Here is a 26939-nt window from a genome sequence, read left to right on the forward strand (position 1 = left end):
CATTTCCCCTTCCCCCACCTCACCCTAGTTCTAAACTTCCAGCTCAGCACTGTCCCCATGACTTGTCCGGACTTGTCCTACCTGCCTATCTCCTTTTCCACCTATCCACTCCACACTCTCCTCCCTCGCCAATCACCTTCATCCCCTCCCCCACTCACCCATTGTACACTCTATGCTACTTTTTCCCAACACTACCCTCCTCTAGCTTATCTCTCCACACTTCAGGCTCACTGCCTTTATTCCTGATGAAGGGCTTTTGCCCGAAACGTCGATTTCGAAGTTCCTTTGATGCTGCCTGAACTGCTGTGCTCTTCCAGCACCACTAATCCAGAATCTGGTTTCCAGCATCTGCAGTCATTGTTTTTACCACCTAACGCTAGGGGCAACTTAGCATGACCAACCCAAAGGAAACCCAGAAAGACACAGGGAGAATGTGCAAACTCCACACAGACAGTCACTCGAGGTGGGAACCAAACCCGGGTCCCTGGCACTGCGAGGCAGCAGTGCTAACCACTGAGCCACCATGCCGCCCCATTTGAGCCAGTATCATGTGGATTCGTCTTTATGTTTGTGAAAAGGTTTAATGATTAGCTTGTAGGTATTGCTACAGCCATAGTGATATATTTTTCTTTAAACAATTAGTGAGAATAGCTCAGGGGGTGGGAGGGTACAAATGGGAATTTGTTTATATTGGTAGGTTTTTATGAGCAAACAGAGTAAACAGTAATGAATTAAGCATTTAGATGGAAGATTATGGAATTTTTTGGGTTTAGGAAAGCTCCACAGATTAAAAAAGGCTTTTGGATTTCAGTTTGGCAATTTGCAGAAGTCTTTGGCAAAGCTGGACGTGTAAAACAGTTGCTCCTGAGAATGGAAGGTGGTAATGACTATTAAAAGAAAGGGTACCTCACCGGAAGCAGTTTTGTTTGAAAGTTCAACACCAGAAGTGTTTGGTTATAAACCTGAAGGTGCTAGTTGAAGCTGAGAAACTCTAAACTCAGTTGTATGATGACTCCAAGAAGGAGCTTATCAGATTTTCAAGAGGGGGAATTGAAGCCGAAGTTGAAGTATGTACAAGAGTGAAAGAGAAGGGAATTCTCTCCACTCAGACTACTGTAAAGGAGTGTTGTTGGGATTGCCATTTACCAGATGCTTTAAATCTTTAAACTTGTTTTAAGTATTTAGCTTGGTACATTATAATTTATCTTCAATTCTTTTGCAATAGTAAGCTGCTATGTACTGTTAAAACCAAATCTGTAGCATTGCTTGTTTGCGTTTTAGTGAAAGACCACTTATTTAAAACCCAAAATCTCTAATCATTCAAGCCTGATTTCAGTCTGAGATCTGAATTTTCCAGTAATAACATCAGTTGAGATTGTAACATTTGTAATTCAAGTTTCTCCCTGTAACTACCATTTCCCATCACACTTCCACCTTGGTAAATCTTAACATTAATATGGCTTCAGAATTGATTGCTTAAAATGGCCAAAAGTCCCAAATTGCAGGGGGAAGTATATCTTATGCAAAACCCAAAATGAGATAGGAATTGGAACGTATTGCGACTGTTAGCAATTCAGGAATTAGACAACTCAGACCTATCTTCATCAAAATTGGTCCCACTCATTCCTAAACTACTAAGCACCTGGAATACCAATCACTCATCCCTGTAGTTACCTTACTCATCCAGTCAGTCAATCAACCACATTCTGTACAGACTACAGAAGAGTAAATGCATCATGAAAAAAGGTTTGTATCCAATGCTATGGTTGTATCAATAGGATTGGCAGTGCCCTGTTTCTTGCTAAGATTGATGAAGGGGTACTGGCAAGTGCCATTAACATCAAGGATTAAACAAATATCCACATTGGTGCGACTCATTCAATGTGACAAATGTCAAGTGAAGCCTTTTGGGTTAAAAAGTGCCTTGGCTACATTCCAAACAGTGATGAATTAAAGCTGTAGCTCAAATACATAACTTGTAGTTTATTTAGAGAATGTTGCAATATACAGGACACATGGGAAGAGCAGAAAACCTGTCCGAGCAATTACATTTAGCTGGCTTAGCAATAAACTTAGCCAAAAAAAATCACATTAGCAAGGGCAAATTACTTTGGATATACAGGGAGATACAGACAAGTGAAAGCTTTAATAGAATTCCATGTTCCTAAAACTAAAATGGTAAGTCATGAGACTTTTAGGAACATGCTGGTAGAAATTTCGACGTAGCGTTAGCTAAGCCTGAACCAATTTGTGAGGTAACAATAAAAGTGGTCTGGTCAGCAGAATATAAAGCAACCGCTGAGAAGGTAAACACAAACCTAATAAATTAATCAACGCTAGCTGCCCTGGTTCTTCCAGACCTTTTACAATGGCGGCTGGTGTTGGTGACTTGGAGGTAGGTGCAGTCTAACTGCAGGATGGTCCATCATAGAAACACAGAAAATAGGAGCAGGAGTAGTCACCTGGCTCTTCAAGCCTGCTCCATCATTCAATATGTTCACAGCTGATCATCCAACTCAATGTCCTGTTCCTGCTTTCACTCCATACTCTTTGATCCCGTTAAAACATTGCTCTCTGGGTGAAAATATTTCTCCTGATCTTAGTCCTTAAACAATGACCCATGGTTCTGGACTCTTTGGTCATCAGGAACTTCCTTCTTACATTTGCCCTGTCTCGTCCGGTTAGAATTTTACCTGTTTCTATGGGATTCCCCTCATTCTTCTAAACTCTTGTGAATATTATCCTAACTGATTCAGTCTCTCTTCATATGTCAATCCTGCCACTCCAGAAATGTCATACAAGGAGCGGTTGAGGACTTTGGGTCTCTATTTGATGGAGTTTAGAAGGATGAGGGGAGGGATGTCATTGAAACTTGTAGAATACTGAGAGGCAGCGATACACTGGACATGGTGAAGTTGTTTCCACTAGCAGGAGAGATTAGGAACTGAGGGCATAGCCTCAAGTTGAATAGATGACCCTTTAGAACAGAGACCAGGAAGAATTTCTTCAGCTAGAGGGTGGTTAATCTGTGGAACTCATTGCTGCAGAGGACCATGGAGGCTAAGTCATTGAGTGTATTTAAAACGAATAGGTAAGGTAAGGGGATCAAAGGTTATGGGGAGAAGGCAGGAGAATGGAGATTAGAAACTTATCAGCCATGGTTGAACAATGGAACAGATTTGATTGGCCAAAGGCCTAATTTTGGTCCTTTTTATTGTGGTCTTGAATCAGTCTGGTAAATCTTTGTTGCACTCCCTCCTCAGATAAAACTGTAGAGTACTCCAGTTATGATCTCACCAGGCCCTGTACAATTGCACTAAGACATGCTGTTCCTGTATTCAAATCCTCCCACTATGAAGGCTGACATTGCATTTTACTTTCTTCACCACCACCTGCTGTACCTGAATGCTTACTTTCAGCGATTGGTGTATAAGGTCACACAGGTCTTGTTGTACCTTCTCTTTTCCCAATGTTTTATAAAAACTCAAAATAGAATTGGAATATATTGCCAATTTAGAAGTTGGATAACTCAGACCTAACTTCATCATCACAGGCCTCACTGCTCAAATAACAGCTCCACTCATTCCCAAACTACTTAGTACCTAGTCCCTAATTTGGGGTGGCATGGTGGCTCAGTAGTTAGCACTGCTGACTCACAGTGCCAGGGACCTGGGTTCGATTCCAACCTTGGGCATCTGTCTGTGCAGCGTTTGCACATTCTCCCATGTGTCTGCATGGGTTTCTTCTGGGTGCTCTGGTTTCTTCCCACAATCCAAAATGTGTAGGTTAGGTGCATTAGTCAGAGGTAAATATAGAGTAGGGAAATAGGTCTGGGTGGGTTATTCTTTGGAGGGTTGGTGTGGACTTGTTGGGCCAAAGGGCTTGTTTCCACACTGGAGGGGTTATTATGATTCCTCCTTGCAGAGAATAATCTGCCTTCTTGTTTTTTTGCTAGAAAATAAATAAGCTCACGATTATCCACATTATACTGCATATGCGTACATTTAACCACTCACTCAACTTGTCCATAGTGAACCATCCCTGCACCCTCTTTATAGTACATCCTCCCATCCTGCTTCATGTCATCTGCCAACTTAAAGATATTACACGTATTCACCTAATTTACATCACCAATATATATATAGAGAATAGTTGGGGGTTCAAGCACTCACCACAGCATGCAAATTCTCTACTTTACTGAGAGTGGAGATAGCTGCTGAACAATTCTGGCAGTATACTGGAGTACACTTCTGTGGCTTCACTGCAAACGAAAAAAATAAACATTAAATCATTACAGTCAACAACAAGCATGGAGAGATTGTACTTCACACCAATGTTAGACTGCAAATACTCATTTCTTTTTACAGCAAAGTTTCTGTTACAGCTCAAATATTTAAGATGTGAATGATACATTGCAGTAAATTGTCCTCAAATGTGAGGCTGTCATCATCAATGCCTGGATCTTCACAGAGTAGTCCACAGGTTCAAGTTCTAAATTGGAGCAAGGCAAACTTTGACAGAATTGGACAGGAACTTGCAGGGTTTGTTTGGAGTAGTTTGTTTGTGGGCAAAGGGACCTCTGGACGTTGAAGGCCTTCAAAAGTGTGATAACAGGGTCTATGTGGTCCTGTGAGGATGAAGGACAGGTTGGTAGAATTATAGAGCAGGGAACCCTGGATGACAACAGATATTGAGGCTTTGACCAGAAAAAAGGAGAGATAGCTAAAGTACAGGCAGCTGGAAATCAGGGAATCCCTGAAGGTATATAAAAATACAGGAGTTTACTAAAGAGGGAAATAAGGAGGGCGAAAATAGGGCACAAGGTAGCTTTGCCTGAGAAGATTAGGGTGAATCAAAAGAGATTCTTTAAGTATATTAAAGGAAAAAGAATAACTAGAGAGAGAATAGGACCCTTCAAGGACCAAAGTGGACATATATGGGTGGAACTGCAGGAGATGGCAAGGTCCTCAATGAGTATTCCTCCTGTGTTTAACATGGAGAAAGACATGAAAAGTTGGGAGCTTGGAGAAGTTAGCAGTGACAACTGGGGGACAGTCCATATCACAGCAGAGGAAGTATTAGTCATATTAGAATGTGTAAAGGTTGTTAAATCTTCCGGTCTTGACCAGATATACCCAAGAGTCTAAAGAAGAAATTGCGGGGGCCTTGGGTGATACATTGCATCATCATTAGCCATGGACGAGGTCCCAGAAGACTGGAGGGTAGCAAATGTTGTGCCCTTATTGAAGAATCTCTCTCTAATGAGAATGTAGCACTATTACCCTATGGTGACTTCATACTTTTCACAGTATTAATTCAGTATAATGGAGCTTGCACTGTATGTGCACTATCCATATGTAATAAATCATGTGGTACCATGATTATAGGATCAGTGAATCTTAAAATGAATTTTACTATTTACCATTCTTGATGTCCACTAGCTTTCCCAGGTTCACTAACACCACATTGATATTTCCCTTCAATTCTTCCTTTTCTGATTTCAGAAAGGCTAATGAAGAAAAGAGAAAATAAGAAGTCAATGTTTCAGCAGCCCAGTAAACACGTTTCAGCATGAGGCATCAAGATACTAAACCTGGAGTCACTGAACAGAATCACACTGTGAAGAAACAAGTAAAATAATGAACAATGGTTCTGAAACATTGCATATTTGATGACTGAAATTATGAAAGGAAATTTGCACAAGTGAGTACCTCTAAACAGGTTGCAGACTATCATAAAGAAACACAATCCAGTCAAAACATCATTTGTAGAAATGACCCTGTCACTTAAAGAGACATAGACTTAGACAATCAGCCAAATAAGACCATTAGGTAAAGAAGGAGAATTAGGGCATTCAACCCATTGTGTCTGCTCTGCCATTCGATCACAGCTGATAAGTTTGTCATCCTCATTCTCCTGCCTCATCCATGTAACTTTTGATCACTTTAGCAATCAAGGACCGATCTCTGTCTTAAATAGACTCAGTGACATAGCGTCCACAGCCTTCTGCGATAATCAGTTGCACACATTCACCATCTTCTGGTTAAAGAAATGCCTCCTCATCTCAGTTTTAACCGGTTATCCCTCACTCTGAGGCTGTGCTGTTGGGTCCTCATCCCTCTTATTAGTGGAAACATTCTCCAAATCTCGCTCTATTCAGGCTTCTCAATATTCTCTAAGTTTCAATCACATCCTGCCTCATCCTTCTAAAATCCATTCAGTTCAAACCCAGAGTCCTCAACTGCTCCTTATATGACAAGCCCTTCATCCTCAGATCATTTCTGTAAACCTTAGCATCTTGCAAATTCTTACTACATCAGAGAATGAGTGAAGTTTTTTTCTTAGACATTGACAGGTTAGACCAGAATATGGGCATTGTAGCATGGTCAAATAGTAGAGCTCAGATAGCCCCAGAACTTTCATTTCAAACATCAACTAAATATCTCAGTAATGATTATTTCAGTTCGGTGATGAAAAATCATTCGATTATCACATGAAATACAGGAGGAAGCTGAGAATGCACTCTGATTGGAGGCCTTCATTGGAATTACCTTTTTTCTCCAAGCTGTTGGGATCTGAAATTTACACCCAATAAAGGCATATTTAAATCTTCACACACAAAAGATAATGGGATAAGTACTTGAGGGAAAACCTTCATGTCTATAAGGAAATAACAGGAAAGTGGGACGGGTTAGATCACTATTTTAAAGAATTCACTGTGGCATGATGAGCCAAATTGCCACATTTTCATCATTTTGTGATTCTATATCTTCGGTCTGCTGTTATTCATAATGTCAAACCAAATGGGAATGCCACTGATAATCCCACAGGAAGAGGTAACAGTGAAACTTCCATCACTTTATTGTAATGTTACATACTTCAACCATCTCCCCATCCACATACCTACCCTCACTTTAAATTTTTCCCACATTTTAAGTCTTTGACGTAATGCATTATTAAAAACCCATATGATGCACATTCACTGCATTTCATCAACAAAATGAATTGAGTTCAGCATGGCCCATATTTACAGAAATCCAAGCTGGCTCATGCAAATCAATTCACCATTAAACAGGATGACAACCTGGTCCCTTGTCATGGTCAATTCAAAGAAGCTAAACAAAACCAATTTGAGAATTGCATCTTCCAACTGATTCCCATTGTTAATTTCAAACTGATCATTTCTAAGTGTTTGGAAGCCTGATACTATTGAAGTCATATGAAGAGAAAACTCAGCCCCTACAGTTACATCAGCCCCAGGTGATGAATCTCTGTACATGTCACATATATAACTTACAATAAAAAACATTCCTTCTACCTGGACCGAAAGCAGATCTCCACATTTCTAGTTTGTAAAGCTGCCCACAATTTGCAATAATGCCAGACTTGTTTATTTGTTTGATTGAATTTCATACCTTCCCAGTACTTAGAAAAATGTTGCTGTTATTCTCAGCCTTAAAAGTCCCACATTTATCAAATTCACTTACTTCTATCCGGCAAAGGAGGGGGCAGAGAGTCTGGCGGCACCTTGTGATGATGGTGGGAAGTTGGCAAAGTCCAGTGTCCAGGCCCTTTAGTGGGAGGCAAATCCAGCAGTTGCACATACTCAGGCACTTTTTTCAAATTCCTTGGTCGAGGTGGGAGTGGAGGGGGTGTGCCTGCAGATGACCAATAACACAATAAGCACAAAGAAAAATATTACATATACCAACATATACTGAATAAACAAAAACCATTCAGTCCAAAATATTTCATGGGCAAATAAGGCCATTCAACCCAGCCAGTTTATCCTATGATCCCCTACAGTACCTGCCTCTTCAGGTTGTCTAAATTTGCCATTTACTAAGTTATAATTAGTCATGTTGTAACAATGCACCTTAATTCCTAACACTGCAAGTCCATGCTTTCATCAGAATTCTTCCATGCTAAAGGTGTTGGTTTAATCCTCAATGTTGCAGTCTATAGGTATGTCAGGAAGAAAAGAATGACCAGATTAACATTAGGGCCAATCAAGGATAGTTGTGGGAAGTTGTGCGTGGAGTCAGGAAATGGAAGAAGCGCTAAATGAATTTTTTTTGTCAGTATTCACACTAGAAAAAGAGAATCTTGTCAAGGAGAATACAGAGATACAGGCCACTAGTCTAGAAGGGACTGAAATTCACAAGGAGGAGGTGTTAGCAATTCTGGAAAGTGTGAAAATAGCTAAGTCCCCAGGGTCAGATGGGATTTATCCTAGGATTCTCTGGGAAGCCAGAGAGGAGATTGCCGAGCCTTTGGCTTTGAACTTTGTCATCATTGTCTACAGAAATAGTGCCAGAAGACTGGAGGATAGCAAATATTGCTCCCCTATTGAAGAAGAGGAGTAGAGACAACCCTGGTAATTACAGACCAGTGAGCCTTACTTCGGGTAAAGTGTTGGAAAAAGTTATCAGAGGATTTATATTCATCTAGAAAGGAATAATTTGATTAGGGATAGTCAACACGGTTTTGTGAAGGATAGGTCGTGCCTCACAAATTTTGAGTTCTTTGAGAAGGTAACCAAACAGGTAGGGGAGGGTAAAGTGGATGATGTTGTGTATATGGATTTCGGTAAAATGTTTGACATGACTCCCCAAGGTAAGCCATTACAGAAAATATGGAGACATGGGATTGAGGGTGATTTAGTGGTTTGGATCAGAAATTGGCTAGCTGAAAGAAGACAGAGGGTGATAGTTGATGGGAAATTTTCATCCTGGAATTCAGTTACGAGTGGTACACCACAAGGATCTGTTTTGGGGCCACTGCTATTTGTCATTTTTATAACTGACCTGGAAGAGAGCGTAAAAGGATGGGTCTGTAAATTTGCAGATGACACTAAGGTTGGTGGAGTTGTGGATAGTGCCGAAGGATGTTGTAGGTTACAGAGGGTCATAGATAAGCTGCAGAGCTGGACTGAGAGGTGGCAAATGGAGTTTAATATGGAAAAGTGTGAGGTGATTCACTTTGGAAGAAGCAACAGGAATAGAGAGTACTGCGCTAATGGTAAGATTCTTGGTAGTGTAGATGAACAGGGACATCTTGGCGTCCATGTGCATCGATCCCTGAAAGTTGCCATCCAAGTTGATAGGGTTGTTAAGAAGGCATATAGTGTGTTAGCTTTTATTGGTAGAGGGATTGAGTTTTGGAGCCACGAGGTCATGTTGCAGCTGTACAGAACTCTAGTGCGGTCGCACTTGGTGCATTGCGTACAGTTATACCACATTATACGAAGATTGTGGAAACTTTGGAATAGGTTCAGAGAAGATTTACTAGGATGTTGCCTGATATGGAGGGAAGGTCTTATGAGGAAAGGCTGAGCGACAGAGGCTTTTTTTGTTAGAAGAAGTTTGATGGGTGACTTGAGACATATAAGGTAATCAGAGGGTTAGAAAGGATGGACAGTGAGAACCTTTTTCCTCGAATGTTGATGCCTAGCATGAGGGGACATAGCTTTAAATTGAGGGGTGATAGCTATAGGATAGATGTCAGAGATAGGTTCTTTACTCAAGAGTAGTAGGGGCATGGAACGCCCTGCCTGCAACAGTAGTGGACTCGCCAACTTTAAGGGCATTTACATGGTCACTGGATAAACATATGATGAAAATGGAATAGAGTAGGTTAGATGGGCTTCAGATTGGTTCCACAAGTCAGTGCAACATCAAGGGCTGAAGGGCCTGTACTTCGCTGTAACGTTCAATGTTATATCCTTTCGTGGGAGAGTGTCGGACCAGATGGCACAGCCTCAGTGTGTGAAGAAGTTCCCTGTTTTAGACAGTAATGAAGGCAAATGCCTTCTCTCTGAGAATACAGGATCTATGGAATTCTTTACTAGTGGGCTGAAGAGCTTGGGTTGTTAAGTATACTCAAAGCTAAGATAGATTTTTAATCATTAAGGAATTCAAGGATTAAAGGGAAAGGTCATAAGAGTAGAGTTTTTTTTTAGATTAGATTACTTACAGTGTGGAAACAGGCCCTTCGGCCCAACAAGTCCACACCGACCCGCCGAAGCGCAACCCACCCATACCCCTAAATGTACCCCTTTTTACCTAACACTATGGGCAATTTAGCATGGCCAATTCACCTGACCAGCACATGTTTGGACTGTGGGAGGAAACCGGAGCACCCGGAGGACACGCAGACACGGGGAGAATGTGCAAACTCCACACAGTCAGTCGCCTGAGTCGGGAATTGAACCCGGGTCTCTGGCGCTGTGAGGCAGCAGTGCTAACCACTGTGCCACCGTGCCGCCCCGGTGGAATAACAGATCATTCATGATCATTTTTATATAATCATGATATGTGGGTATCACTGGCTGGCCAGCATTTATTGCCTGTCTCTAGTTGCCCCTTAAGAAGGTGATGATAAGCTACCTTCTTGAACCGTTACAGTCCAGGTGCTGTAGGTAGTGCGACAATGCCCTTAGACAGAGAGTTCGAGGATTTTGATCCTGCTACCCTGAAGGAAAGGTAATAAATTTCCAAGTCAGGATGGTGAGTGGTTTGATTTTGAACTGAATTGAATGATTCATTGTTACTTGTAATTAGGGCAAAATATAGTGAAAAACTTGCACTGTTACCACACTGTGGCGTCATTGTTCTGTTACCACACTGCAGTGTCAGTAGACAATAGACAATAAATGCAGGAACAGGCCATTCTGCCCTTCGAGCCTGCACCACCATTCAATATGATCATGGCTGATCATCCTTAATCAGTATCCTGTTCCTGCCTTATCTCCATAACCCTTGATTCCACTATCCTCGAGAGCTCTATCCAACTCTTTCTTAAATGAATCCAGAGACTGGGCCTCCACTGCCCTCTGGGGCAGAGCATTCCACACAGCCACCACTCTCTGGGTGAAGAAGTTTCTCCTTATCTCTGTCCTAAATGGTCTACTCCACATTTTTAAGCTGTGTCCTCTGGTTCGGCACTCACCCATCAGCGGAAACATGTTTCCTGCCTCCAGAGTGTCCAATCCTTTAATAATCTTATATGTCTCAATCAGATCCCCCCTCAGTCTTCTAAACTCAAGAGTATGCAAGCCTAGTCGCTCCAGTTTTTAAGCGTAAGGTAGTCCCGCCATTCCAGGAATTGACCTCGTGAACCTCCGCTCCCTCAACAGCCAGAATGTCTTTCCTCAAATTTGGAGACCAGAACTGCACACAATATTCCAGGTGTGGTCTCACCAGGGCCCTGTACAGCTGCAGAAGAACCTCTTTGCTTCTATACTCAATCCCTCTTGTTATGAAGGCCAGCATGCTATTAGCCTTCTTCACTATCTGCTGTACCTGCATACTTACCTTCATTGACTGGTGTACAAGAACACCCAGATCTCTTTGTACTGCCCCTTTACCTAAATTGATTCCATTTAGGTAGTAATCTGCCTTCCTGTTCTTGCCACCAAAGTGGATAACCATATATTTACCACACTGCAGTGTCATTTTGAATAACTTATAAAAACCAAGAGTCCGTAGTTGTTCAATAAACACTGCTCCAATTCAAGGCTTCACACCGCCACCACCCAACATAGAGTCACCACTTTTCAGGCCCTATCTCTCACTGCTAGGCCCACATTTCCAATGTCCCTCTGCCACCTCCGCACCGCTGCCAGTTCCCAACCCACCAACATCAAAGTCACCACCTCTTCACCATTGGTCGCATCTTGTCGACTATGTCGACGCACACTCACCCCTCCACTAACGAAAGATAAGAATAAAAAGAGGAGAAAAAGTGGACAGAAAAAAGAAGTGGCCAAGCCCTGGGCTCAGGAACCTGAATGCTGCGTACCCCTCCGCAGCTTGAAAAGGAACTTGCAGGTGATGTGGTGTGCCCTTGTCCCTCTAGACAGAAGTAGTTGTGGGTTTAGACGATGCTGTCTCAGGATCTTTAGTGAATTTCTGCTGTGCATGTTGGATATGGCATGCACTGCTGCTACTGAGTGTCAGTGGTGGAAGGAGTGAATGTTTGTGGATGTGGTGCCAATCAAGCAGGTTGCTTTGTCCTGGATGGTGTCAAGCTTCTTACGTTGTTGGAATTGTATCTATCCAGGCAAGTGGGGAATATTCCATCACACTCCTGACTTGTGCCTTGTAGACGGTGAGCAGACTTTGGGGTGTCAGGAGGTGGTTACTCACTGCAATATTTTTAGTCTCTCACCTAATCTTCTGGCGACTGTTTATATGACTAATCTAGTTGAATTTCTGGTCAATGGTAATCCCAGGATGTTGATAATGGGTAATTTCATGATGATAACATCATTAAATGTCAGTGAGTGGTGGTTAGATTATTTCTTATGAGACATGGTCATTCCTTGCCACTTGTGTGGCACAAATATTACTTGCCACAAGATTTCACTGAATGGTAGAGCAGACTCAAGGGTGTAATGTCCTATTTCTGCTCCTACATTTACAGTCTTCCAGCTGCTTGCTATTTTCAATACACTATTTTGTCCTGATGCAATCATTTCCATCTTACGCCTGCTATAGGATTCCAGTGAAGCCCAACCCAGGCTTCAGGACTCAGCAAGAGTTCAACAAGTTCTGATAATTAATTCTATCCTCATTTTTGCCCCCCACCAACTACTTACCCCCAATGTCTGTTTTCCTGTTTTTTTGCTTTCGGTCTACTGTGAACACCAAATAATCACTTTTTCTTTTGCTTGGTGACATCTGTGACCTCTAATCTCCCTTGACCTTTAACCTTCTTCTGACCTTCCCATCTTGCTTCTTCCCAACGTTTTCTGCAGGATAACACCCAACATGCTTCTACCTCACTCTTCTGTTCTGAAGAACTCTATTCTCTCTCTACAGATGCTGTCAGATCTGAGTTTCTCCAGCACTTCCTCGCTTTTATTTCAATCTCCAGCATCTGCATTATTGCATTTTCGTTGAGGAGTAACCTTGCTGCAAGAAATAAATCATCATTTAAGGTCAAACTTTACGGAAACTTTGAGAAATGATCAGTGATCCATGTTCTATCTCTGAGGCAGACACCTCAGACGGAGAGAGAACCCCAAAGAAATGTTCAGGAAATGGTAAATGATCACTGGTTAGGAAAAAAGTACCAAGAACAGAAATAATTACTTCTAGATGTTATTTTGAAGATACTCACCGTGGGTATTGTCACCAAAACGATGCTGGGCGTGTGAAGGATTGGCCAGGTGCTGGGTAGTTTGACAGCCAGAAATCCTCCCATTTCCATAGTAATTGCTCGAACCTTCCGCCACATCATACACTGGTTTGGCTGCTGTGATTTTGCTTGGAGCTGAACTGGATGCTTGGTCACAGAGTCCAGTGTCATCAGAGGCAGCAGCAATTGCTGGGTTCCAATTGTCATATGTGGGTCCTTCACTTTCCACATGGTCAATGACAGAGGCACTGCTGGGTTTCTTTGCCTCATATGCTGGGTTGCAGTCCATCACTGGGTCATAGACATGTGCCAATGGCTTTTCACCTTTTAATCATCAGGAACAGAGATCAGTAATGAATGTGATAAATGAAAATAAAACGTGATTATTTACAGATACTTACTGTGGGTGGTGTTCCTTACAGTCCCCATTGGGTGGTTTCTGTAACAAACAGCTTGTTGTACCTGCCCTGTGCTGGCAGGACTATCAATGTAAATATGATTACTGGCAAACTCCATTTTGCTGATTAGCCAATACCACAATGTTAGACACCATCAAATCTGAAAAGTTAAACAATTGTTTAAAAAGTCATGATCTTATATCAACACCCAACCCATCCGTTTCTTCTTAACCCCAAGATTTAAATCGATTTCGGGGTTTGCAAACTGATGAAAACTTTTTCACTGAGGGCCCATGCTCTCACCAAGGCCCCACAACAGGGAGCCCGAGTGGGGAATCAGCTGGTGGCCGTGCCTGGGGCTGGATCTGAAAGCGGGCAGCGATTGGGAACCCACGCCGCTAATTCACCTTCCCTTGGGTCAGGACTTCGGGCCGTCCGCTCTTGGTAAACACCGTCTTACCTTTCCTTCTGTTTTTTCCAAAGGTATTATTTCCGGCACTGCCCTTCACTTGGATCAGGTGTGAAACCCTCAGATCTCAGACAAGTTTTTGGTTCTTGTCAACCAAAGCGGAAGGAAGTAATCAATGATTCTAAATCAGCGCAACTCGCCCAAACCCATACCTTTCGGTGAAAATAATATCGATGTATTGGATAGAACCTGTCTCACATCAAGCGTCGATTGCCTATTTAAATATTGCAACGTACTGAAACAATAGTTTTTTAAGAACAGTTTAACAAATGTCTTCCGGTACAGCAGTTTAAGCGGCTGGAAAATCATTCAAAGTCGAACCTCGCTAAACAGGTAATACCTGCTACCATGTCAATCAGGTTTCTAAGCAACTTCAAAACCAAAAGACCGTAAGATATAGGAGCAAAATTAGACCATTCTATTTTGGCTGATGTTTCTCAACCCTTCTCGCCTGCCTTTTCTCTACAACCTATGATCCCTTTACTAATCAAAGTTAAAAATCACACAACACCAGGTTATAGTCCAACAGGTTTAATGGAAGCACACTAGTTTACTAATCAAGAAAGTAATACCCCAAAGTGCTAGATTTAGAAGGACATGTATTAAATTATATGATGTGGAGGAGCAGGTGTTGTACTGGGGTAGATAAAGTTAAAAATCACACCTGCTTATATTCCAGCAGATTTACTTTCAAATAAAAGTGCTGAACTCTAACCTGGTGTTGTGTAATTTTTAACAAATTATATGATTTCGGATGCTACTGTGAACAAGATACTGGAGGACCAGTACTAAACGATGTTAATGTTGATTTCATAGGGAGGGGTGTGGATAAATTAAAGAGAAATCATGTCTAGCTAACAAGCTCCACTTTTTGATGAAGTTACAGAGAGTCAATGAGGGCAAGACTGAAGATAGGGTACACATGGATTTCCAAAAGACAATTAATGAAGTGCCACATTCCAGATTTATGAGCAAAGTAGGAGGACAAAGGATGAAACAGACAGTAGCAACTCAGACACAACGTTGACTGAATGACATAAAACGGACAGCAGTGGTTAATGGATGCATCTCAGATTGGAGTAGGGTTATTACCAGAGATCCTCACTTGCTTTTCCTGATAATACTTTGTTACAACCCAGATTCCTTGAGTGTCCAAACAAAAACAGAAATTGCTGGAGAAACTCAGAAATCTGGCAGCATCTGCAGAGAGAAAACAATTAACATTTCCACTCGAGTAACTCTTCTTCAAAATTGCTTCAAATTTCCAGCTTCCATGTTTATTTCTTTATTTTTATGTTGTGAGTCCAGACAAGATTCCAGGAAATTGTGAAAGCTCCCAGCTGAGGAGGGTTGAACTTCTTTATTCACCTACCCCCTCGGTTGGTCACAAAAGGATTAATTTAAAATTGGATCCTTCCCCTTGTGGACACATTTCTCCCAGACCAACATGAACTTCTGTTTTTAAAAGGGTCAATTTAGATTAGATTACATTACATTACAGTGTGGAAACAGGCCCTTCAGCCCAACAAATCCACACCGACCTGTCGAAGCGCGGCCCATCCATACCCCTACATTTACCCCTTACCTAACACTAGGGGCAATTTAGCATGGCCAATTCACCTGACCTGCACATCTTTGGACTGTGGGAGGAAACCGGAGCACTCGGAGGAAACTCACACAGACACGGGGAGAACGTGCAAACTCCACACAGTCAGTCGCCTGAGGCGGGAATTGAACCCGGGTTTCTGGCGCTGTGAGGCAGCAGTGCTAACCACTGTGCCACCGTGCCGCCCTAATTTAACAATAAGTAAGCTAACAAAGAGTGTTTATTAATTTCTAAATATTAGAAAACTTAGTAATGCGACACACTTACATAGATTAGAAGTAGATCGAGAGAAAAGCACAAGATGTGCTTACAGTTTGGAATATATCTCAGAGGATTGCTTGCTTTTAAGCAGGGGTCACCAGCCCTTATCTTTGTAGTCACAAGATATCACAACCCAATCTTGGGTGATTTGCCTCTTCCTCACACCACCTTCTAAAGGCTTGCAGTTTTAAATTCCATTTGCATTTTGAGGTGTGACATCTCATAGATCTTTCTCTCTCTCTCTCCCCACCTCCAGACAGCCACTGAATTTACATCTGCAACTAGTTATGACTGTATCAGCCATCTTTTTAAAAAACTAGTTCTTAAATTTTAAGTTAAAAATATCCATAGTACTTCAGGATTCTGACCGCTGGTCATAACAGTCTTGAAATCTGACAGCATGTTTCTAATTTTACAGATATGAAACTTGGAAACATTATGAACTGGTAAGTGTAGAACCTCAAAAGGGCATGGACAAGTTGGTGGAATGGATGATAAAATTTAATATGAAGTAATTTGAGGTGGTCCAAAGAGCACAGAGAAACAATATTTTACTAAAGGAGCAGAGGGATCAGTGGAGCAGATATGATATGTACATAAATCTTCAAAGGTCACAGGACAGGTTGAGAATGCAGTCACTAAAGCATAGAATATCCTAGGCTTTATTAAAAAGGGCATGGAAGACTCATTTGGCATCAACTGGGATATCAAATAGAAAACCTAAGAACTGCAGACGTTGGAAAACATAAAATCAGATATTGCCGGAAAAACAAAGCAGGTCTGGCAGCTTTGATGGAGAGAAATCAGAATTAACGTTCAGGTCCAGTGACCCTTCTTCAAAACACACTTCATCTTTTACAATTAGTGTGAATTCTTTTTTCTTCATAATGTAGGACTGAAGGAAATCATTATAAAAATCTATGGTATTGGTGCTCCAGTTCTGGATGCCATCCACCAAGAAAGCTCTGATGAAGAGTTATTCACACTCAAAACATTAGCTTGCTTTCTCTCCATGGATGCTGCCTGACCTGCTGCGATCTCCAGAATTTTTTGTTTTCACCAAGCAAGACCTGAAGGCATTAGAGCAGTTGCATAAAATATTCACCAGAATAGTTCCAGAATTTCAGAACTTTAAGATAGAGATCGGAGAACGTGTGGCTGTTTTCTGTGACTCTGAATATGTCATGCTAACAATGTCATATCCTGGATGGATAGAAACTTGTGTGTATATTTAATACACTTCCTTTCAAATGAATTAAAGCAGCCCAAACAATTTGGACTTGTCTTTTTGTTTTTAGTAACTGATAGTTTGTGGGGGTCATTGACTAAGCCAGGAGGAGTGAGAGGGAAGAACTAAGGGAGATCAATATTGTAGAAAAATGGTAATGGGAAAATGGACAGGACTGAAGGTGGATAAATTCCCAAGGCCTGATAATCAATATCCCAGAGTACTTAAGGAGGTGGGTCTAGAACAGTAGATGCATTGGTGGTCATCTTCCAGAATTCTATTGACTCTGACACAGTCCCTGAAGATTGGAGAGTAGTTAATGTCATTCGAATATTCAAAAAGAGAGGTAGAGAGAAACCAGGGAATTGTAGACCAGTAAGTCTGACATCAGTATTCGGGAAAATTCTCAAGTCCATTGTCAAGAACTTTATAGCGAAGCATTTAGAAAGTAGTGGCAGAATCAGACAGAGTCAGCATAGATTTATGAAGAGGAAATCATGCCTGACAAATCTGTTGGAATTTTGTGAAGATGTAACTAGTAAAGTTGACAATGGGGAGCTGCTCGATACGGTATATTTGGACTTTCAGAAAGCGTTTGACAAAGTCAGAGATAAGAGATTATTGAGCAAGATTAAAGTGCATGAGATTGGGGGAAGTGTATTGAGATGGATAAAAAACTGGTTGGCAGAGAGGAAACAGAAAGTAGGAATTAATGGCAGGCAGTGGAGTGCCACAGGGATCAGTGCTGGGACTCAGCTATTCACGATATTAATGTTTGGATGGAGGAACAAAATGTAACATCTCAAAGTTTGCAAATGATACCAAGTTGGATGGGAGGGTGAATTGTGACAAGGCAAATGGGATCAAAGGTTATGGGGAGAAAGCAGGATTAGGCTATTGACTTAGATGATCAGCCATGATCATGATGAATGGCTTGAAGGGTCAAATGGCCTCCTCCTGCTCCTATCTTCTATGTTTATTGACCAGCCCTACTTACCCTTGGGAAGGTGGTGGTGAGCTGCCATCTTGAACCTGTACAGTCCATGTGCTATAGGTAGATCCATAGTGCTGTTAGGAAGTGAGTTCCAGGATTTAACCTTACAAAAATGAAGGAACAGTGATAGATTTCCAAGCTTCTTGAGTGTTATGGAGCTGTACTCAAATAGCTTCACAGAAACTGGTATTTTGTTACCAAGTCACCCTTTATTTACATGTTCATGGTTCATGACATTGATGCATCGCTCTTAGAATGAACAGAAACCCTCATGCTCCTATTCTTTTTAGTCAGTCAAGGCTGCCTGATTGGACCAGAGCAACAGCCTCAATTGGAGAACTAATTCTAAGAGTTCCACCTGGCTGACCTCGTTACAGTCACTACTTCCCTCCCCCTCTGAATCTGAAGACTTAGGCCAGTTCTTTTTTTTGTAGATCCTCCTGGACCATTTTAGTACCGGGTCAGGTTCCTCTGACTCAACCTGTGATATGGACAAAGTGTCGTGCACAATAGCTCACCTCTTCTATCCAGAGCGACTCAGCACAAACGCATTCTCTTCTTCAGGCAGCAAAGACATCTAGGCTATGACATCCATCTTGCCCATCTCAGATGCTGTGGTATTGTTATGGACTAGGCCAGACCACTCAAGACATTCTTAAGCAGGCAGCCCTCGACCTAACTTTACAATTTGTTTCGGTAAGCGTAAAGTGAAAATTACCCGGAGTAAGATAGCTAGGTTGACTACAAGATTTTAAAACAGACAAAAAAAAATTCACACAATTACACAATGAAACACAAAGAACAGAATAAAGAACCTCTACAGAACTCAATCCATCCAGATAGATTTAATTATGCTGTTCTAAATACACACAACAGTCCCCATAAGCAAACTCCCTTTAAAAACCAGTAAAAATGGAACACATGCTTACAGGTTGAAGTTGAAGGGCAGAAAAGAGAGTTTCCACACAGCTCCCTGTTCAACTTCCCAGTTCAGGACCGAACTGAAACTGCTGAGCTCAGCTCAGCTAGAGAGCTGACCATTCCCTCTCTCTTTATACAGGTCACTCCTAAAACATGACCATCTGTTTCCATATAAACAAAAGACCTCTCAAAATCCTTTTCATCTCTGTACCAAAACAGACTGATCAGAGTCTGGCCCGATTTATTACCCCTCTGAAAGAAATCAATGACAGAGTCTCCTTGAACCAAGGAACAGCTCTTAGAATAAAAGAGACTAGCTTTGTGACACTGCCCCCTTAAAAAAAAAAAGAACCATCAATACCAAACGCTGGCTTCATTTTTAATCTTTCAAAACCCCAGTTAGTAGTTTAAACACACGTATACACTATATTATGTTATCTATCTGGACTTCCAAAAGGCCTGTGATAAAGATGCCTCACGGGAGGCTGCTGTGTAAGGTGAGGGCCCATGGTGTTCGAGGTGAGCTAGGATTGGGGATTGTCTGTCTGACAGAAGGCAGAGTTGGGATTAGAGGTTCTTTTTTGGAATGGCAACTGGTGACAAGTGGGGTCCCACAGGGTTCAGTGTTGGGGCTGCAGCTGTTCACTTTATATATTAATGATCTGGATGAAGGAACTGGGGGCATTCTGGCGAAGTTTGCCAATGATACTAAGTTAGGTGGACAGGCAGGTAGTACTGAGGAGGTGGGGAGGCAGCAGAAAGATTTAAGGAGAAAGTGAGGTCTGCAGATGCTGGAGATCAGAGCTGAAAATGTGTTGCTGGAAAAGCGCAGCAGGTCAGGCAGCATCCAAGGAGCAGGAGAATCGATGTTTCGGGCATAAGCTCCTGAAGAAGGGCTTATGCCCAAAACGTCGATTCTCCTGTTCCCTGGATGCTGCCTGACCTGCTGCGCTTTTCCAGCAACACATTTTCAGCAGAAAGATTTAGACAGTTTAGGAGAGTGGTCCAGGAACTGGGTGATGAAATTTAACATGAGCAAGTGTGAGGTCTGGCACTTTGAAAAAAAAAATACAGGCATGGTCTATTTTCTAAACGGTGAGATAATTCATAAAGCCAAAGTACAAAGGGATCTGGGAGTGCTAGTCCATGATTCTCTTAAAGTTGAATTGTAGGTTGAGTCTGTGATTAAGAAAGCAAATGTAATGCTGTCATTTATCTTAAGAGGGTTGGAATATAAAATCAGCGATCTGTTACTGAGACTTTATAAAGCTCTAGGTAGGCCTCATTTAGAATATACTCTGTCCAATTTTGGGCCCCACACCTCAGGAAGGACATACTGGTACTGGAACATGTCCAGCCAAGATTCACACGGATGATCCCTGGAATGGTAGGCCTAACATATGATGATTAGCTGAGGATCCTGGGATTGTATTCATTAGAGTTTAGAAGGTTGAGGGGAAATCTAAAAGAAACTTACAAGATAATGCATGGCTTGGAAAGGGTGGATGCTAGGAAGCTGTTTCCGTCAGGCGGGGAGACTAGGACCCATGGGCACAGCCTTAAAATTAGGGGGAGTCAATTTAAAATGGAAATGAGGAGATGTTTCTTCAGCCAGAGAGTGGTGGGCCTGTGGAATTCATTGCCATGGAGCACAGTGGAGGCTGGGACATTGGGTGTCTTCAAGGCAGAGATTGATAAATTCTTGATCTCGCAAGGATTTAAGGGATACTGGGAGAGTGTGGTTAAGTGGAATTGAAACACTTATCAACCATGATTAAATGGCAGAGTGGACTCGATGGTCCAAATGGCCTTGCTTCCACTCCTCTGTCTTATGGTCTAACTATAAACATGCAAACATGCACAACCACGTGCAAATTCAGGCCGCGGTACACCCACCACCAAATGCCTCCGTAGCTCATTCAAGTTTCGATAACGCATCAGCAATCACATTTTTGCCACCTGCCACCTGCACAATTGTCAAAGTGAACGGCTGCAACAACAAGCTCCATCCAAACAGTCTGGCATTTTTATCCTTAAATTTTTCCACAAACATCAATGGGTTGTGACCGGTGTATATGATTGCCTTGGATGCATTGCTAGTAATGTAAACACTGAAATGTTGTAATGCCAACACCAAGCTTAAAGTCTCTTTCTCCACCATTGAATATTTCTGTTGATGAACATTCAACTTCCTGGAAAAAATATCCGAAGGGTCTTTCTATCCCCTTGTCACCCTCCTGCAGGAGCACCACGCTGACACCCACATCACTGGCATCGATAGCCACTTTAAAAGGCTTCGTGCAATCCAGTGTGGCTAATACTGGGGCAGTAGTTAACACAGTTTTTAGGCTGTCAAATGTCTTTTGACAGTCCTCTGAAACTTCTTGCCATTTATTACCAATTCAGCGAGTTGTTAATTGCTGAAGTTCAGAACAAACTTTTGGTAAAATCCACTCAACCCCAGGTTTTATCGACGGTGTGGGAAATTCCCCAATTACTTTCATTTTCGCATCTCGTGAGGCCATTTGTCCATGTCCAATAACATGGCCCTGAAAGGTGACTTGGCTTTGGCAAATTCACGTTTAGCCAGGTTTACCACCAAGCCTGCCTTCTGAAGTCACTCAAACAAGTCCGATAAATGTTGTAGATGTTCCTACCATGAGGGACTAAAAATCACCAGGTCATCAATATACACCACACAGTCGGGTAATCCGGCAATGATCTTATTAGTCAGTCTCTGAAATGTGGCTGGAGCGTTTTTCATACCAAATGGCATGACTTGGAACTGATACAGTCCACTTGCTGTTATGAAAGCTGAAATTGCCTTTGCTCTCTCTGACAGAGGTCCTTGCCAGTAGCCTCTGAGCAAGTCCGACTTAGAAATGTAAGTTGCTTGTCCCACTTTTTCGACACAGTCCTCCAGCGATGGAATTGGATATGCATCAGTCTTTGTAACGGCATTGACTTTGCAATAGTCCACACATAACCACTGGGTACCATCTAGCTTTGGCCCCATGACTATGGGTGAGCTCCAGTCACTGTGGCTCACTTCGATTATACCATCTTGGAGCATGCACTCTATCTCCTTCTGAACCTGTGCCAATTTTAGAGGGTTATGCCTATAAGGATCAGAACAGCATCTCCTATATCTACATCATGCACAATTAGTTTAATACCTCCCAGTTTATTTCCGCATATCTCCCCATGCGATAGTAATAAGTCTTTCAGGTCATTTCGATTTTCGTGTGGAAGGTAACTCAATAATGCTTTCCAATTTTTGACAACTGCCTCATTGTCCAATTTGTTTTGAGGAATGTCCAATTCAAAAACTTCTGAACCTGGTTCTTCCTTCTGTGATGTAATCATTAACACCTTCTCCTCTTGCTTTCCTTCCCTGTCAAAATACCTTTTGAGCATATTCCCATGACACACTCAGATTTCTTCCTGCCTGGAATCCTTATCAAGTCATTCACCTCACTCAATTTCTTCTCAATTTGACAAAGTCCACTAAACCTCGCTTTTCAAGACTCACCTGTTACTGGGAGTAACACCAATACCTTATCCCCAATTGCAAAATTGTGAATTTGTGATTTCTTATCCACTTCCTGTTTCATTGAATGCTGTGGTATTTTTAAATGCTGTCTAGCCAACTCTCTAGCTCTATTTAATCGATGTCTAAAATTTGACACATAGTCCAAATGGGTGGTCACTGAATTCTGACTTATTAATTTCTACTTAATCAATTTTAACAGTCCTCTTACTTCATGCCCAAAAATTAATTCAAATGGACTGAATTTGGTCAATTCATTCAGTGCATCTCTGATCACAAAAAGTACAACCAGAACTCTCTTATCCCAATCATCTGGATAATCCTGACCATAAACCCTCAACATGGTCTTTAGTGTTTGATGCCAGCTCTCTAGCGCTCTTTGTGATTCCAGATAGTACGCAGTAGATTTGAATTGCTTTATTCCCAAGTTATCCATAATCTTCTTGAATAGTTTGGATGTGAAATCTGATCCTTGATCTGACTGGATCTCTATTGATGGGCCGTATCTAGTAAAAAAAAATGAAATAGTTCTTCTATAGCCCTTTCAGCTGTGATGTTGCATAATGCGATTGCATTTGGAAATCTAGTCAACACATCCATTATTGTTAATAAATACTTACTCCCACTTTTTGTTTGAGGTAGGGGATCTCCTAAGCAATCAATCAAGACTCTTGTGAAAGGTTCCTCAAACGATGGAATAGGTATTAAAGGTGCAGTTTTATTACTGCCTGTGATTTTCCAATTAGCTGATATGGATGACACATCTGGCAAAATTTAATTACACCTTTATGTAGTCTAGGCCAGTAAAAATGTTTGTATTTTAGCCTGTGTTTTCCTCACCCCTAAATGACCTCCAAGTAGTAGTTCATGTGCCACTCGCAACACCTTCTTTCTGTACCCGACTGATAAAACAATATGATGAATCTCTGTCCATTTCTCATTTGCTTGAATGTGTGATGGTCTCCATTTCCTCATTAAGACCTCATTTAAGTAAAAACACAGGAATGCAGTCACTTTCTTCCTCAGTAAATGCCTTTTGATATAACTCTTAATTCCTCATCTTTCTGCTGTAATTCAATCAGCCTAGCAGATGTAAAGATACTGGCATGTTTACCTGTTTGTTACTTCACTGTTCCACTTATCTGATCATCAAAAGTCTCGGATAACACTATGTCAGCTTCCTAATCTGTGCCTTTTAACCTCTCCTGCTTCAATTTGTGCCTCTGTGATCTTGTGATCACACAATCAGGGAAAATTCCTGGATAAACATGCTTCAGGTCTTCAGTTGCCTGTGTCTCCACTGGCTTTTCAGCTAGAGTAGGCAGCACGCCGACTGGTGAATCATATATCATTTGCAAGGACAAATTGTATTCCTGGAGCTGAGAATTTGTCCAGTACTCCTACCACAAATTCTCCACTCTTCTCTGGACTCTCTAGTCTCACTTTACATAACTGAGCACTTTTTGTCTCACCATGAATTCTTGTTATCAGTACATTCTCTGGCAATAGTCTCTCAGGAGTGCGTATCTCCTCAGCCCTTAGCATCACAGACTGAGAGGATCCTGTGTCCCTTAATATTATAACCTCCTTATCTATTATTCCTGGCATATGTGAATAAACTTTACCCTTGCATGTATATGATTAGATTAGTTTAGATCCCTTACAATGTGTAAACAGGCCCTTCAGCCCAACAAGTCCACACGGACCCTCCAAACAGCAACCCACCCAGACCCATTCCCCTACATTTACCTTTGACTAATGCACCTAACACTACGGGCAATTTAGCATGGCCAATTCATCTAATCTGCACATCTTTGGACTGTGGGAGGAAACCCACGCAGACACGGGGAGAATGTGCAAACTCGACACAGACAGTTGCCCGAGGCGGGAATTGAATCTGGATCCTTGGTGCTCTGATGCAGCAGTGCTAACCACTGAGCCACCGTGCCGCCCCCATATTTTTTAAGCAGATCTAGCACTTCCTCCTTAATCAATATCTGATCATTGTACACTCTGAGGCAGTTGTCTAACTTCCCTTGTGCTTTTTGTTACTAGTCCAACAAAACTTCCAGGCTTTTCTGGTTTTCCTACATCTGGCTTTCTCCTAGCCCACCAACACTATGATTTTGTGTGGCCCAGTTTATTACAATGAAAACACTGGAGCTTTTTGACTTCTTTGTCCTCCTCAAGGGTTTCTTTTTTACCCTGTGGTAAGAAATCCACATGAGGATTTCTCTTTGCCCCAACTTCTATCCCTCAGGGATTGAAATTGATTCTGGAAGCCAAACCGTGTTTTATTGACCAGCTCATAGCCATCAGCCCCTTCAGCTGATAACCTTGCTGTTTTAACTCTCTGCTCTTCCATATGAGTTTGCACTACTTCAGGCAGTGAATTTTTGAATTCCTCCAAAATACTAACCTCTCTAAGGGCATCATAAAGTTTGCTTGATTTTTAAAGCTCTTATCCATCTATCAAAATTACTCTATTTGATCCTTTCAAACTAAAGATAGGTTTGACCAGGGTCCTTCCTTAGGTTCCTGAAACGTTGTCTCTCGGCTGCTGGCACAGGCTCATTTGCACTTAAAATGGCTTTTTCACCTCCTCATACTCCTGAGATATCTCCTCTGAGAGGGACGCAAATACTTCACTAGCTCTATCTACAAGTTTCATTTGGATCAACAAAACCCACATTGCCACTGGCCACTGCATTTGTTTAGCCATCTTTTCAAATGAGATGAGAAAGGCTTCCAAATCCTTATCAAATTTAGGAAATGCTTGAACATACATAAGCAGTTTCTCACTAGCCTCCTGACTAACAGGGCTTGCTCATCCTCACTAAACCTACCCTCAGCCTTTATCGCTGACTTTCCTTTTTAAGTGTCAGTTTTTGAAGTTCAAAGCTCTCTCTTTTTTTCTTTCTCTGCTCTCTCCTGCTGCTTTCTCTTTTTCTCTCTGTTCTGCTGCTCTTGGTTTTTCCTTCTCTTCTGCTTTTCATCGTAAGTCAAACTGTTTCATTTCTGCTGCCCTTTCCTTATCTCTCGCCTCCAAATCAAGCTGCTTCATTTACAATTGAATCCTTGCCATCTCTATAGATTCTGATGGTTTCTCCAGCGAGTTTAAATGCTGAGCTACTGCTGTAATTATCTCTCCTTTCCTCACATAAGCAGGCAGTTCCAATTCCAGTTTCTCTGCTAATTCTTGTAACTTGGTCTTATTCACTTTTTGCAAAACTGCCAAAGTCACCGCATCCACATCCAGAAAACTTTTGGCGACTGCAAGAGCCATTCTTATCCCAAGCTTTGTCTACCCAACCAAACCAGCACCCAAAATAAAGGCACTCACACCTATCACTCACTGTTCAAAATCCCACAAAGAGTCCCCAGTCTGTTATAGACTAGGCCAGACCACTCAAAACATTCTTAAGCAGATAGCCCTCGACCTAGCTTTGCAATTTGTTTTGGTAAGTGTACAGTGAAAATTACCCGGAGTAAGATAGCTAAGTTGACTACTAGATTTTAAAAACAGACAAAAAAATTTATTCACACAATGAAACAAAGAATAAAGAACCCCTACAGAACTCAGCAAATCCAACTAGACTTAATTATGCTGTTCCAAACACACACAACAGTCCCCATAAGCAAACTCCCTTTAAAACCCAGTGTACATGGAACACACGCTGACAGGTTGAAGTTGAAGGGCAGAAAAGAGGGAGAGTTTCCACACAGCTCCCTGTTGAACTTCCCACTTCAGGACTGACCTAAACTGCTCAGCTCAGCTTGAGAACTGACCACTCCTCTCTCTTTATACAGGTCACTTCTAAAACATGACCACTTTGGCCTGAAGCGTCATCTGTTTCCATATAAACAAAAGATCTCTCAAAATCCTTTTCATCTCTGTACCAAACCAGACTGATCACAATCTGTCCCGGTTTATTGTTCCTCCGAAAAAGAATCAAGGACAGAGTATCCTTGAGCCAAGGTACAGCTTTTAGAAAAATAGGACTTGCTTTGTGACAGTATCTTCAATGTTTGATGGAGATGCAGAACTGGAACAGTCAGAAAGGAAGTCAAGGAGCCGGGCATATTTTGCTCCTGCACCATTTTTAATTTGGCAGCTTTCCTATGGTCTACCTGCTTGTTCAGGACCATTACACCTACCCGAACTTTATATGTCACTGGATCTGACAAACTTCAGGCCCTCTCTCACTTAGCAGTGTCTTCTGTCCAGCATTGACATTCTTGATGCCATCGCACCTGCTCTCACAAATTAATTTTTTAAGAAAACTTCAAAGCCCAACTAGTGCAACTATTCAAGCAAATAAAGATTATAGTATTTGGGGTATTTTAGGAAGCTGATTAATGCTGCTGG

General features: G+C 41.8%; 1 protein-coding gene across 2 annotated transcripts in view; it reads right to left on the reverse strand.

The window, feature by feature from the left end:
* The window catches only part of LOC122542640 (circularly permutated Ras protein 1-like), a 112579-nt gene extending 98259 nt beyond the window's left edge, over positions 1 to 14320 (reverse strand). The window contains exons 1-6 of one of the 2 annotated variants that reach the window (XM_043680635.1): positions 14163 to 14320; positions 13545 to 13701; positions 13126 to 13467; positions 7488 to 7658; positions 5423 to 5509; positions 4173 to 4261 (exon numbers count right to left, since the gene is read on the reverse strand). In XM_043680635.1, coding sequence (XP_043536570.1) covers positions 4173 to 4261; positions 5423 to 5509; positions 7488 to 7658; positions 13126 to 13467; positions 13545 to 13659 — 804 coding nt within the window. In that variant the 5' untranslated portion in view covers positions 13660 to 13701; positions 14163 to 14320. Of the gene's footprint in view, positions 1 to 4172; positions 4262 to 5422; positions 5510 to 7487; positions 7659 to 13125; positions 13468 to 13544; positions 13702 to 14001; positions 14137 to 14162 lie in introns of those variants that run through there. The other variant, XM_043680633.1, reaches the window with a different exon arrangement.
* Between the last annotated feature and the right edge of the window lie 12619 nt (positions 14321 to 26939).

The sequence above is a fragment of the Chiloscyllium plagiosum genome, chromosome 40 (assembly GCF_004010195.1).
Source record: "Chiloscyllium plagiosum isolate BGI_BamShark_2017 chromosome 40, ASM401019v2, whole genome shotgun sequence".
NCBI classification, from domain to species: Eukaryota; Metazoa; Chordata; class Chondrichthyes; order Orectolobiformes; family Hemiscylliidae; genus Chiloscyllium; species Chiloscyllium plagiosum.